The 14,224-nt window shown below is 45.7% G+C and overlaps 1 protein-coding gene across 2 annotated transcripts in view; it reads right to left on the minus strand.

Annotated features, from left to right (window-relative positions):
- Positions 1-423: 423 nt before the first annotated feature.
- fgf18a (fibroblast growth factor 18a) overlaps positions 424-14,224 on the minus strand; it is a 100,776-nt gene continuing 86,975 nt past the window's right edge. The window contains exons 1-5 of one of the 2 annotated variants that reach the window (XM_059346114.1): positions 8,348-8,581; positions 4,841-4,880; positions 4,484-4,664; positions 2,703-2,809; positions 424-2,563 (exon numbers count right to left, since the gene is read on the minus strand). In XM_059346114.1, coding sequence (XP_059202097.1) covers positions 2,291-2,563; positions 2,703-2,809; positions 4,484-4,664; positions 4,841-4,880; positions 8,348-8,379 — 633 coding nt within the window. In that variant the 5' untranslated portion in view covers positions 8,380-8,581 and the 3' untranslated portion in view covers positions 424-2,290. Of the gene's footprint in view, positions 2,564-2,702; positions 2,810-4,483; positions 4,665-4,840; positions 4,881-8,347; positions 8,582-14,224 lie in introns of those variants that run through there. The other variant, XM_059346115.1, reaches the window with a different exon arrangement.

Genomic DNA, 14,224 nt, shown 5'->3' on the forward strand with positions numbered 1-14,224 from the left:
CATACTGACAAGAACTATGAAAAATTGTTCTTCTGCCTCCTTCACATTCCTGCACTCTTTCTCTACAGCACACTCTAATATAGTCAGTTAACTTTTTCAAATTTGTTAGATGAATTGTGGGAAATGCAGAATTTCATAGTTCTTTAATGGTGGTCTTGCTATTAGCCCTCGGTACTTGCTCAGAGATTATTTGTCAGTATGTAGATTTCTAACCATTTTGAAGCCAGGTAGGGCTGCAACTAATTAAATTTCACTGGCAATTGATCTGCCTATTATTTTTTCCAATTAGTCTTTGGAAAATGTCACAAAAAGTGGAGAGAAAAAAAGGCTTTTAGGAATTGGCGATGTCGATGAAATCTATCATTAATATATATATATATATATATATATATATATATAATGTATAACATGATACAGTGCATTTTCTTGAAATTCACCTAATGGTAATGGTGCAGTTAATGGATTAATTAACAAGAGGGCAATGTCTGTTTTTGGTGAATCTGGGGAATGAAATACATGAAAATTTAAGGTACATTTATGCCAAAAACAATCCTGCAAACCCAATATTGCCATATTAGTCCTGCGCATAGATTGATTGCAATATTGCCAACAAGATAAAAGAGGATATATCTTGGTATAAACGGTACACGTTCATAGCATATAGCATGACTTGGGAGAAGGTATCAAATACTTTCAAATCAAATGGCTCAAGTCCAAGTGAAGTCAAGAGTCATTGGTATTAAAGTCCAAGTCAAGGTGCAAGTCTTTTTTGATTTTGTCTTGTCAAGTATGAAGTCATCATAATTTGTAACTCAAGTCTGATTTGAGCATGTAAAAAAGCAGTCCAAAGAGGCTGGGAGACAGGAAATGTTTCTGTAAGGTTTACTGAGTCGAGAAAGACTGCTGCACACAGAGCTGAAATAAATAAATGAAATAATTTTATCGTAATAATTATAATAACCATCATAGTAAGATTGCTTATTTAGGGTTTCTGTCTTCTTTTATATATATAATATATATAACTTTCAATAAATTGTTCCCTTTAATATTTTTTCTCCTGTGTATGCATGAGACTTTGGTTTGTTCCACTGAATGTCCTGGTAGCAGCATTCTGTATCCACGGTATCGCACGGGAGCATCCTCCCCTGGGTCGTTTCTATAGCAATGCTAATAGACAAGGCACCCTCCCCACTGCGCTCGCCCCTGCGCTCGTCTTCCTCTGCACCTATAAGCTTAGGGTGTAGTGTCCTCAGGGAGGGGGCGGGGCATGTGGAGGAGTCATGAAGAAGGTCTCCAGTTGTCTTTGGTCGTCGTTGGTTTGGTTTGCTGTGATTGGCTGACTGTTTTTGGTGCAGCTTGGTTTTTATACATTCCAGTTCCTAAAGCTTCAGTCCCTGCGGTGAGTTGTCACGGGTTCATGCAGGGACATGCATGGTCCCTTTTCCAGAGTCCCTCGTGATCCAGCTTCACTCATGGTTGTTGGTGCACTCGCTCACACAGACACACACACACACACACACACACACACACACACACACTGACATACATTTCCTCGTCTTCTTGTTTTTACAAACACGCGTTTATTCAGTAAGTCACTCACTCAGTCATTCACTCATTCATCCAACAGTCTCACAGGTTCACACCAATTTAGCAGTGAGACAAATAAGTGCGTCACATGTCAACAGTCCATTATTGGTCCATTTGATCTGTGCAGATCACTCTATCCCTTTGTCCACTCTGCCATTTTCCTGTCCTCTCCTTCCTGTTTTCCCTTTATCCATAAGCTAAGCACCCACTCTCTTGTTCAGTCAGTCTTTCCCACCCTTGTTCTCTCTCTGTATGGTCCAGTTGTAATCCCATACTTGACATTGTCCAGCTGGTCCAGAACAGGAGACATGAAGGCCTTGTTGTTTTTGTGGTTGTGGAATAAAGGCCTTCGTAGAGTCTGGGACTCTGGCTGCAATTCAGGTTCCCTGTCAGTATTTTCTGGTCTATGAAGGGAAGCAGACCAAGTCCATGGAGCTTCCAGCGATGGACCAGTCATGATCCAGTTAGTCCAGTAAGGGAACTAAAATTGAGAGGATTGATCACTAACTAGGGGGCTGTAGTGGCAACTTAGTAGGTGTAAAGCTAAACCCCATGAATGATTCATCAAGTTTCAGGTCAATGTTTGTTCCAACAAAGGGAGGTGTTCAGTCGTGTGCGACAGAGGAGATGACTGGGTTAGCCATTGGCAGGCTCAGGTCAAGGCTTTGGATGACAAGACAGTGGGTGCTAGCGTTGGCCACTACTAGCGGGGCCCGGTAGCGCGCACCCGCTTGCCCTTCTTGGGGATGGTGGTGAAGCGAAAGGGGGTGGTGAGGTCAGGCTGCTCCCCAGGCGGGAAGCGCTTCATGAAGTGTACGTCTTGCTGGTTGGGGAGTGTGTGGGGGCCACGGCGAGGACGTCCTCTTTTAGTGAAGCCCACATACCAACCTGCATAGCGCGCTGACATCAGAGCTGTGTAGTGGTTTTCGAGAACCTTTTCCACAAAGACGCAGTCATCGCTTCGATTACTGGCCTTCTGAGAGAGCAGAGAAACCACAGGTATCCACACACACACACACACACACACATTGAGAGAAACAAAGAGAGGCTGGTCAGGAAAACAGCAAGATAATTTGATTTTTGATCATCATGTCTCTAAAAGAATGAAGTCTCACCTTTCCTACCAGCTTGCCCCGGCGATTCATGCACAGGTAGAAATTGGTTTCTTTGCCTCGGATTCTCACCTGGCTACCAAAGGTATCAGCCTCCACTACGAGCTGGGCTTGTGAAGGGACAGACAGAGGGACAGACAGACATTAGAGCCACAGACAATGCATGTTTGTTGTGTGCAGGATTTCACAGGTTTTATTTGGCTGTATCACACAAATGTTGGAGAAAAAAGATAAAAGTAGCACAGATTTAGAGGTCACTTAAGTTATGTGAAATAATTTGCCATAGCAAACATTTAAGCTTACACAAACATGCCCACGGCCAAGTAGTGTGACAGTAATTGCACAGATTACCAGCCACCATTAAATCAGATTTGTTTTTTTTTAAACCAGATAAGGCATTCACATTAAATCACAGTTTTAGGTTTCATAGTTGCTATTAAACGTGCTGATAAATCACAGGTCGATGTAAATGTCTCTAGCTGGACAGATGGTTGTCAGATAAGCCTGGTCACACACATGGATGTGAAGCCGCTGACCACAAATGGGCCTCGTAAAAAAGATAACAGCCAAGAGTAGACGGAGCACGGTGGGCTGACAGGAGAGGGAGAACACTCAGACTGAGTGTCTGTGATACTGTTGTTTTAAGGTGAGTGCATGTGTGCGTGCATCTCTGTGTATTTGTGTGTGTGCAGGTGCGTGCATGTTCATCCTTCCAGGCAATACCGCTTCTCCAACTGCACATCTTCAGAAAGCGCTTGTGCCTGTTTAAAAATAAATCCCTAAAATGGTTCCTACATGACCTTAGTCAACAAAGGGGTCAAGAGAAATCAATACCTCCCTCCCTCTTGCCCTCTTCCGCTCTCTTCCCCCAACTCTCCTCTCGTCTCCCTTCTGCTCTTTCGCTTCATGTTTATACCTTCACGCACCCGCCCCTTCTTTGCTTTATGTCTTCTCTATCTGCTCTTGGTTCCCCTGTGTAATACTTCATGCTATAGTTGGTCAGTTTTGGGTGGATTGTTTAGTGGGCCCTATAGGAGAGGTGGCCCCATCTATACGCTGAAATGGCATGTTAGCAACCTGACATGTTTGTGAATCAACGGGATGTGCAATATGAGCCACCTCTGGAGCACATGCAGAAATATGAACTGTAGCTTTATGGCTTGGCTTTCTTCTGCCCATTGATTCTGTTTGTGGTTTAAGAATGGGTTAGACATCATTACAGGCGGAGAAAGGTAGAGGAGGAGGGAGTGGGGGATGGACAGAGGGAGGATGGAGGGAGGGAGAGGAAGCCTGCTGTTTTAAATCCAGAGGAGACAACAGGGAGGATGAGAAATCAATGTAGGGATCGATGAAGGAGATGAGTTTCTAACACTCAGTCCGACACTTTACCTGCCAGGCTTCTCCCGCTAACTCACACTTTTTTCACTAACACCTTCACTCTCTCTCTCTCCCTCTCTCTCTCTCTCTCTCCCTCTTTCTTTTGCTCTCTTGTGAATCATTGAGTCAGCAGCCAGTCGATGAGGTCTTTGTACTCCCAAGACAAGCTCCACTGCCCCTCTGCCAAAGCCTGGGGAGGCATGTGTGTGTGCTTTTGTGAGTGTGCCTGCACAGTTGCATTCTGTATCCAGTCATGCATGCACTTGGTCAACCTTCAAGTCTTTGTACTTGCAGCCGTTAGTCGGTTTGAGTGTGCATGTGTGTGCAGGGAAGCATCTAACTGTGCATTCACTCATATGTACCAAAGTTCTACTGTGTGTGTGTGTGTGTGTGTGTGTGTGTCTTACCAAATTTATCTCCATCTTCTCCTCGAGCGCTGATTCTGCGTCCCAGCACCTGGACGTGTTTGCCGCTGGTGCGGCTGTAGAGCTGGTAGACCCGGTGGTGTCGCCGACTCATGGTGTCTCGCACCTGCGTCTGGTTCTCCACATGCACACTGAAGTTGACCCCATCCACACCAAGTACCTGCTGAGAAAACACAAACACACACACACACACACACAAACAAACAAACAAACAAACAAACACACACACATACAGATACAGAAAGTCAAAAACAGGGTTAACAATCTGCATGCACAACCAATAAAAAACGTGTCCTTAATAATGTATATTGGCTCTTTGTCATGCGTCCAGACTCTTACCTGTAATGGATTGCACATCACCAGCAACATCTGGATACATCTGGAAAAAGTAGAAACAGATGAGTTTAGAAATATGTAAGCAAAATTGAATGTTGGACGATTTATGCGTGACACCATCATTTCCATCTCTTTCTTCTCTGTCATTCTTTCTGTTCAACTTGTCTTTTCCTTATTGGGTGATTACTCACACTGCTGGGTGTGTGGCTGGCACAGATACATGACATACAGACAGGCAGATGTCCAGGGATCGGCCAACAGACAACACCCAGAGCAGTGTTTATCGTTACGCTACCAGCCTTCTGTGCAAACCCACTTTCTGACCCATTCGTGACTTGCGCCACACCAAAATCTGGCCTCCAAATGACCTGATTGGACCGTGGCGAAATGGCAAACATGCCGAGACAACTAGAACATGTTTTGGTTTGCACATCTAAGGGACTGAGCTGGCTTATTTGGCTGCTCTGTGTATGTAGACAGCTGGGCTGGACTACAGGTGTACACTCCACTGTGATGTGGCTTTGGAGAGCGGCAGACTGTGGTTACATTTAGAGATGCTATGAATAAGTGAGAACATGAGCTACCAAAACATGTGAAAAGAAGATTTATGGAGAAACCAATCGGTGGGAGTAATTGTAGTGATGTAGCATGCGGAATTAATGTGTATTGCCCTTAAAATTGAACTTTTATGCATTATTTCTCATTATGTATCCTTCTACTCTGTACTTCTGGAGACATTTATGACAGAAACAGCTGGTCACAGTTACAATTAAAATTATTTTCACTATCACATGGCTTAATTGAAGTTTAGACCTTGACCTTGGATGTATCAAATGTTATTCACAGCTTTGGTAAGGGAGGGATTATGTTGCGCAAAATCTGCTCTGGCAGTCCTTGAACTGTTCTGAATTAGTGGCTGAAGACATGATGAAGTTCAGAACCAAGTGTGTGGGCTGAAAAGCAATTCTACGAATTTTGTCTTTCCCCACCTCATCTTCTGCTATCTCCCTGCATGCCTCTTTTCTCTCCCTCTCTCTCTCTACTCCACTCATTTCCTCTGACTTGTTGTCCTCCCTATCTCTTCTCTACATTATCTCTCCCTCCCTGTCTCTCTGTCCACTCTACCTTTCTCCTATCGTTCCCTGCCTCCCATCTTCCTTTATGTTTGGGGTTAGCAGGGTGACTCCTCCACACTGTCATGGGCATGCACACAGATGTGCAGATGTGTGCAGGGTGTATGTGTGCGTACAGGAGGAGCAGGCAGCTGACAGCTGGGCCAAAGCAAAGACATACGTGCTGCTGAGAGAGGGAGATAGCGAAGAGGAGAGAGAGGTAGCCTGAGAGGTACACAAAGGGATAGGGAGAAGGAAGGTGATGTAAGAATAAATAGAGAGGGGATAAAGCAAGAGGCGGCTGAAAAATAGAAGAGAGGTGAGAGATAAAATCAGAAAGAAGATGCACAGATGTGAGAATAAAGACGAAGGTTACATCTTGAAGGAATGAGAAGAAAAAGTGGCAAAATGAGAGACAGTAGTGTAACCACAGAGTGTGGTCTGGCGTGAGAAGTAGACAAAAAGATAAATAATGGGAATGAAAGAGGAGGGGGGTTCAACTCATGCACGTCGTAACACATGTCACTGCCTCCTGACTAACACATACACATATACATATGTTTCCTTTCTTCCTTCCCTCCTCTTTCTCAACATTTCTTTCCCATAGCTGGTGTGTTGGCCCCTGAGTCGTTCTAATAGATGCAGATATCCTGGGCAATGCAGAAGAGTGTTGGCCCTCACATTTTGCCTGCGCAGCCGAAAAAACCTGAGCGCCTGTGCATTGTGAGGACTCTCAGCTGTTAAAACACCACGGCTGCACTGCCGCCGAGGACACTGCAGGAAAAGTGCCTCGGCACTGGATTCCCCCGCTCCCACAAAAACCACAGACACTCCATATTATGCCAGCCACAGAGAGAAAGAGAAGGAGAGAGGAAAGAGGGAGACAGGATCAGCCGGGGGTGGGGGAGGGATGAGAAAATGAGAGAATAAGAGAGCATCGAGCAAAAGTCGGGGAGAGCAAAGACAGAAGGAGGTATGGAGAGAGGGAAAGCCCGGTGCGCCTTGGCCGGCTGCCAAAACAAGCAAGGGTCTGACATCATAAACCTGCGTCCCAGCAGATCTACCATATGGAGGCTGCGGTTAGACTAGCAGGCCTCAGCAATGAGGACTGGGCAGCAGCGTGGAGTGAGAGCGGTCGGCCTGGTGGGACTCAGCACAGAGCAGCGGTTTCAGCTGTGTGTAGCAGTGGTTAGCGTGGTAGGCCAACACTGGAGCAGTGGGCTTCGGCACGGTGCAAGAGTTTCAGATGTTCAGCAGTGGGCCTCGGCGAAGAATAGTGGTTAGGCTAGTGGGCGTGTGAGTGGTACAGCAGTAATAGGGCCTATGGTGGAGCAATGGTTACAGAAGCAGAGGGCCTCGACATGGAGCTGTGGCTTTATGGGAAGAGCAGTAACAGGTTGTTGTGGCAAAAGGCCCTTGGCTTTTCTCACTGGCTGGAGACTTTTAGTATGATCACATTGGCAAAACAGCATGGATGAAGTGAAGTGGCTGTGGTAAAACTGATAGGCAAGAAAGAAATGAATGGAAAGATGATTGGCTCTGAAAGAACTAAACTAAAACCAGCAGACTAAACAGTGAGACTGCTCCTCCTCGGATACTGCCAGGGGCGCCATCATTCATCAGTTATTAATTCATACTTTTTATCTGAGCAAATATCTGTGGAAAAATGGGGTATAGGCAAGACAGGAAGACAGATGTAGGCAGTTAGGTGGGTAAGTAGAGAGAGTGTTAGGGAGACACAGACGAAGAGAGAGAGAAAGTCAGGCAGACACCAGCAGCAGCGGCACACACCCTGTCCAGGTTGTGTGAGGAATGAGAAGTATCTGGAGATGACTGCCATCTGGGAGAAGTACAGCCGACACAAAGAAAGAAAAATAAATCCCTTGGCTTTTAACAAGACACACCTCAAATGGGCAAACTCAAGCCCCCTGAGTTTGTATCCTCCTCCCTTAGATTTGCTCTTGGCACTTTATCATTTTCCTATCCCACTAGATAAAGCCAATGTTATTTGACTCAACTTCAGAAATATTTTCAATAGGGGGGGAAAAAGTATTTTCTTGGCGATGGGAAAATGGCCTTTTCTAAGCCAGCTTGGCCATCCCTGAAGTAAGTGCAGATGGTGATGGAGATGTTTATGGCAGGTTTTATGAGTAACAGGGCCCTGACTCTGACCCAGTGACCCTGAACTGTCAGCCAATCAAAACAGGGCCTTCCCTGGCATGTTTTCTATGGGGACTGATGAGGAGTGATGTAATCGTTAGACACTGCAACCTTCCTCTCCATCATCTTCCTCTGTAGCTAGGCCTGTCACGAAACTACTTTAAACAACTGAAGAAAGACATATAACCTGAGTGGATAAATACAATAAATACAGCATAAAGTGATAAAAGTGACTTACAAGACGGTCAGCGTGGAAAGAAGGGACCACATTGCTTCCCCCCTCCACTATGGAACGTGTCCCAGAGACAGTCTCCTCGCTCGGTTTGAGCCAGTCCGACAGTCCGGAGAGTTCCCCTCTGTGTTTTGAATCCGCTGGATGTTGAGCAGAGTCAAAGAGTCAGCAGGCACTCCCGTTGGCATCGGCGGCGGCGTGCCTCGGTTCTCCCGGCCTGGGTAAATGTGCTCGCGCGGGCAATGTGGGGTGTGAGGTGGGGGTAGCTGTGCCACTGTGACCGCCGGGCAACCTCTAACAGCTGTCCAGACCGGTGGAGAGACGGATGGGCGGGGGAGCAAAGGGGTAGGTTAAGGCTTTAAAGGCTGCGCGTCCCCGACAAGGAGAGGAACAGGTGAAAGCGCGCTCACGTGTCACAGATTAGAAAAAATAAAAAAACTCCAATCGACCTTGTTGGCCCTCAAAGTGATGCTCAGTCCGGTGGACAGATGCGGTGCGTGCGTAATCTTCTGCGTAATCCAATGCGTAACGTTTCAGCGCAACAACAAGCTTCTGGTCGCCAAAATGATTTCTGTAGTCGGTGAGATCACAAAAGAAAGTAGAGTTTTTGTTCCGGGACAGACACGGGTAACAGGCAGGTTTAGTCCCAGCAGATCAGGGTCAGGAGCTGTTGGAGGTGGGCTACCTGGGCAGGCTGATGGAGCATATGGCGAGCTGGAGACGGGGGCTCTGCGGGCGCAGGGTAATGCAGGGCTGCCTCGGTCATGACTGCGCCCCCACGCTGGCTCAACGGGTCTGTGGCTCAGGTGACACCAACCAACAGTGTCCGACAGAGAAGGTGATAGGGTCCCGGAGAGGTCCAGCTCCGAGGGGTTTGTGAGAGTGCTGAATGAAATTGGGATAATAAAGGGGGAAAGAAAGATGAGGGAGGGAGGGGTGGCTGAAGAGGATGGGAACAGCTGTGACTGGGTGGCGGACTCAGCCACCCGCGACACGAGGAAATGACAGCCGCACTTTGCACCTGATTTTCCGGACTTCCCCGCTTGCCTCAGCCGCTGGTTACCGCCTGGCTGCAGCAGTCCTCCCTGCGCCCTCTCGACACAATACCAGCCAAAACACAGCACGATGACATCACCTCCAAAATGTTTGAAGGGGGAAAATGCAATTCGATCTTTTTATTTATTTTTTTAAACGTAGAAAGTTTAAGCAGTTTCTCTGAAGGGGGGGAACACGAAAGTCCTTTCGTTCCGAGAAAAGCGAACTCCGCGGTGCAAGAGCACAGGAGTCGAGCTCACCAGTTTCTGAAGAAATAAAAGTTAAAACGGGCGCAAAGGAAACGTGTTTACCCAAAATCACACTGACAGATCGACTCCCAGTCCAGAACCTGCACAGTCCCTCTTCACCTTATATTTACCTCCGTTTCATTCAGACACCAAAGGAGAAAACGCAGGAGAGAACGCAAAAAGACCCCAGTAGTCGTGCGTTTTTATCCACTTCACTGGTATTACGCAGATCCTTCTCCTTTTCAAAAATTCCAAGGTTTCCTTCCATAAAAAGCTCTTCTTGAAGGGGGGCTGCACAGGAGAGGCGCGTCGGCAGGCACAGACCTCACTCCAAGAAAAACCAGAACAAGATTTTAACAGACGCGGATCAATCTTCCCTCCCTCCCTCTCCTCACTCCCTCCCTCCCACCCTCTCCCTCTCTCTCTCTCTCTGTTTCTCGCTCTCTCTCTTCCTCACACACACGCACATGCACACTTATTGGATCAAAATGGGATTAGTCAGTCGCTATGCGATGTCGACCCAACTTACACTGCAAAAATATCATTTAACAAGTGTTCCGTTCTGTGTGAAAAACATCTGCTAATGATGTGAAATAATTACACTTGTTTACAATACAAAGTAACTTGTTTCTATAATTTTCACGAATCGGGCAATTTTCTTTTGGACTGTTATGGTTTTCTACCTTGTTCCAACTAATATCTGTTTGTGGAAATTCTTGAAACAAGTAAATGGATTGGAAACAACTCGAATGATGTCATGGTATCGAGAGGAATTAATGCGTTTCGAGAAAATACGATTTTAAAGTGGATTTCAGATCAAATTAATATCTGGAACAGAAAGAAAAAGTGGCTAAACTTTTTCTAAGATCTCCACAAAGACACCTGCCTCAGTCAAGTGAACATCTGTGATCAAACCAAGCGGACTTCTTTCCCTCCATTGTCTCCCCTGAAGATAACCTCAGCCCTGCAGCCTCAGTGGCCCTGGACTCAGGATGGAGGGTGGAGGGAAGTGCACTCACACACACCCTTCAGAGCCGCTGCGCTTTCAAGTGATGTATTTTGACTCCCCATTTCATAACTTTTAAGTTAAACCTTAAGAGGGAAAAATGAAACGGAGAATGAGAGACAGTCGGGAGGGCGGTATGTAAGCACGGACACGGATCCAAAACGAACATTTCTCAGGGATTTCGGCAGCAACGCCCGCTCTGCGCTCCCAAAAACTCCCTCTCACCGCCGCACAACCGCAGACGGTCAGCCAAGCCAACACAACACTCCTGCCATACCTTTCATTCACACACACACACACACACACACACACGGACGCAGAGAGAGAGAGAGAGAGAGAGAGAGAGAGAAGAGGGAAAGAGAGTAAATTTGTGCGTGTGTGTGTGTAATAGAGGGGAGGGGGTTGGCTTCATACATCAGGGACAGTTATCTTGGCTCCAATTGTAGGCTTATTCTTTTCAACATTGTACTTTTAACACACACACACACACACACACACACACACACACACACACTTCTGCAACTGGACAGGGTTGAGCTGGGCTGGGTAGGGGTACTGTGGTTGAATGCCTTTCCAGTCATGCTCCATAGACAAGCCTCTGGCCTTCTTTCCTACTACTGGCTCTCTCTGTCTTTGCACCTGTGTCTGGGTGCTTTTTCGCTGCTCACCGCACTGCTGCAAGGGACACGAGTGTAAATGTTGTGGAGAGGGATTTGAACCACATTCTGGTGATGAGGAATGAGGCCCGTCTGGTACTCTTAAGCCCAGATGGAAGGGTTCAGAACAGGGACTGTAGCACATCTTTGTACAATACTGGAGTAAGAAAAAGCAGACAGAAGAGCTCAACTCCATTCAAATACCGTGCAAGACAGCATGATTTAACAGAAGTAGCGGATTTGTAGATGGTAGCAGATTTTCCAAAAGGATACTGATGCTGAGATATTCTTATTCCCATTGTAAATCTGTAAAATTTATGTTACACCAAGAATCTTCTGGGAGAGTCTTAGAGTACCTGGCTCAGCAGTATGAACATACTTTTTGGTTGAAAGACAAAACAGTTACAGTTACAATAACATGTTGCTCCAACACTCATACATCAATTGTTACTGTAACTGGTTTAAACAAACCTGCAGTTTGTGGTGAAATGTATGGGTTTTAAATATTTTAAACCAACTAAGCTTTCTTTCTCTCTCTCTCTCTCTCCTTCTGTCACATCACTCTTTCTCATTCATTTTCTGTCCTCCCTATCTGTCTCTTTAATCTCCCGGCTGTTTTTTATCTGCTCACTCTGTCCCTCCCTCTGTTTGCAGCCAGCATATTGATTGCCCATGTCTTTGCCTCTGCAGCTCCTGCCTATTGATCCTTAGCTAAGACACGTACACACACACACACACACACACACACACACACACACACACACACACACACACCCTACATGGATGTCCCCTTCCCGTTTCTCTGTACTCAAAAACCATCTTTCATACAGACCAACTTCGCTACACACACATTATACATAAATGCACATGTGCATGCACTCACATGTGCATAAACACACACAAAGAGGCACACACCAGGACACCTATTTTTTTGCATATACCCTCTGTTGTGTTGAATAGACTTGGCATTGATGGACGTTATGCCTTTGTGCTCCTCTCTCGACTCATTAAAGTGAATAAGAGCCGTGTGTGTGTGTGTGTGTGTGTGTGTGTGTGTGGGGCCCTGTAGCTGCTGTAGGTCTAGGCCCAGCAGCTTGTACTCTGTGTATTTCTCTCTCTCTCTCTCTTTGACTGGGCCTGCAGGCTTCATCCAGGGAGCCTGGTCAATATGGCCATTCTGTCTAGCAATTAACATCGATCAGCGCTCGTCAATACCGTCAGCACCCAGACAAAGACCCAGGGTGCATTGCGTGTGCTTGTCCTTTCTCTATCACAGTCCAACAAATCCCCAAACAGCACTCTCATTATATGAGGGCATTCTGGCCTGACCCCAAGGTCATCGTGGAGGAGAGGCATGGTGTGCTGTTATGGGTGACTGGACTGGAACCCAATGCAGGGCTCAGAGTGTTCTGAGCCACGGGCCAGGTGTTGACTCATTATGACAGTTGTGTGTGTGTGTAGAGGTGTGGGTGAGGAGTCAAGTTTAGATATTTCTTGGTCTGGATGTAGTCAAAGACAAGTTGGCAGATATCATCCCCCTGCTGTGTACTCTAAAGTGTTAGACACTGTGAAAACTTTGAACAGTATAAATGCAATCCATCATTCTGGTGACACACAGATTTGGATTTTCAGATGTGTCAAGTGCAGTGGATTGAGTCCAATTAGCTTTGTCTATAAGGTATGGGCTGTATATATATGTTTGGATGGAAGGAGGGATCGGAGAAGCAGGCCTGTGGGATCTCTGGAGGGAGAGAGAGCCTTTTGGCTTTGATTAATACCTGCAGACATGAGCCTTAAAACTTAACATCAGATGTTGAGATGTCAGGCTAACATCGGTTTCTGGGATAGATATCCCTACTCTGTTAATCATGGGCCAAGTTTAAACTGTTCCCCAATGTGTAAATGTATGAGACACTTAATAAAGGCCCTTTGATGACAGGGGGCCCATGCAAAGTCAAAGAATGCATACAGTATGCCGGGCTTTGAAATGAGAACCTGTTCGCCACTTGTCCGCGTCTGCAAGATGAGAGAATCAACAGCTGCAACTAAGTAAGAGCAGGAATTAATTAGCGGAGAGCCGTTTGTGCAATAGTGTGCCGTGGTTGAGATGAAGAGAAAAGCAAAATATTGTTTTTATTAGCGGCGATGTTGGTGGTGCACAGCCTGCTCCCTTCTTTCGCTTAGCAAGATTAATCCAGTGAATATGAACGTTGACTCTCCTCTGTCGCACAATCCATTGCAGCTGTTGTCTCTATACATAGCCCAGCTGAAGCACTGGAATAACTTTACTTTGACACTTTCAAGTTGGAGGGTTTGATGCTGCTTTGGACTCATGTCAGGGTAATTATTTATTTATTCTCTTGTCATTGTTAAGCCAAAGCCTGTTTTTTTGTTTTTTTGAGAGAGAGTATCTGGTTAGTAGCTCTTAGGGCTACACCCTCTAAACCAGATATATGATTTGATTTTAATTATCAAAGTTATTTACTGGTTTCAGGAGTTTATTATCGTTGTTGTGGATGAGTATATATATCTTATAAAACAAAACATCTGTGATTAACCAAGTGCCAAACACTGGCTTCAAATCCAACAAAATATGCAATCCAGCAGCAAAACTGTCTTATCTTCAAGTTTGGACACTATGTATTGATGAAGTGGTATGTAAAAAGCATAAAGACATCAAACTTGGAAGTAGCCATCTTTATGCACCTGGATCATATATAAGCATCATCAGGAACTCATGACAGAAGCTCATGCAAGAGCCAACTATTCAAGAACTTCTGACCATCCCAAAACAATTAAATCAAGGACAGAATTAAACTTCAACAACATCAAGGACCATCTGAATATTTGATTTTAATTGAGTTGTACCAAACTAAAGATAAAATGCTGCAACACTACAGGGCAAATACAAAAAGGGCCTGTGTGATAGAGATTTGCT

This window comes from Centropristis striata, chromosome 12, assembly GCF_030273125.1.
Source record: "Centropristis striata isolate RG_2023a ecotype Rhode Island chromosome 12, C.striata_1.0, whole genome shotgun sequence".
Taxonomy (NCBI): Eukaryota; Metazoa; Chordata; class Actinopteri; order Perciformes; family Serranidae; genus Centropristis; species Centropristis striata.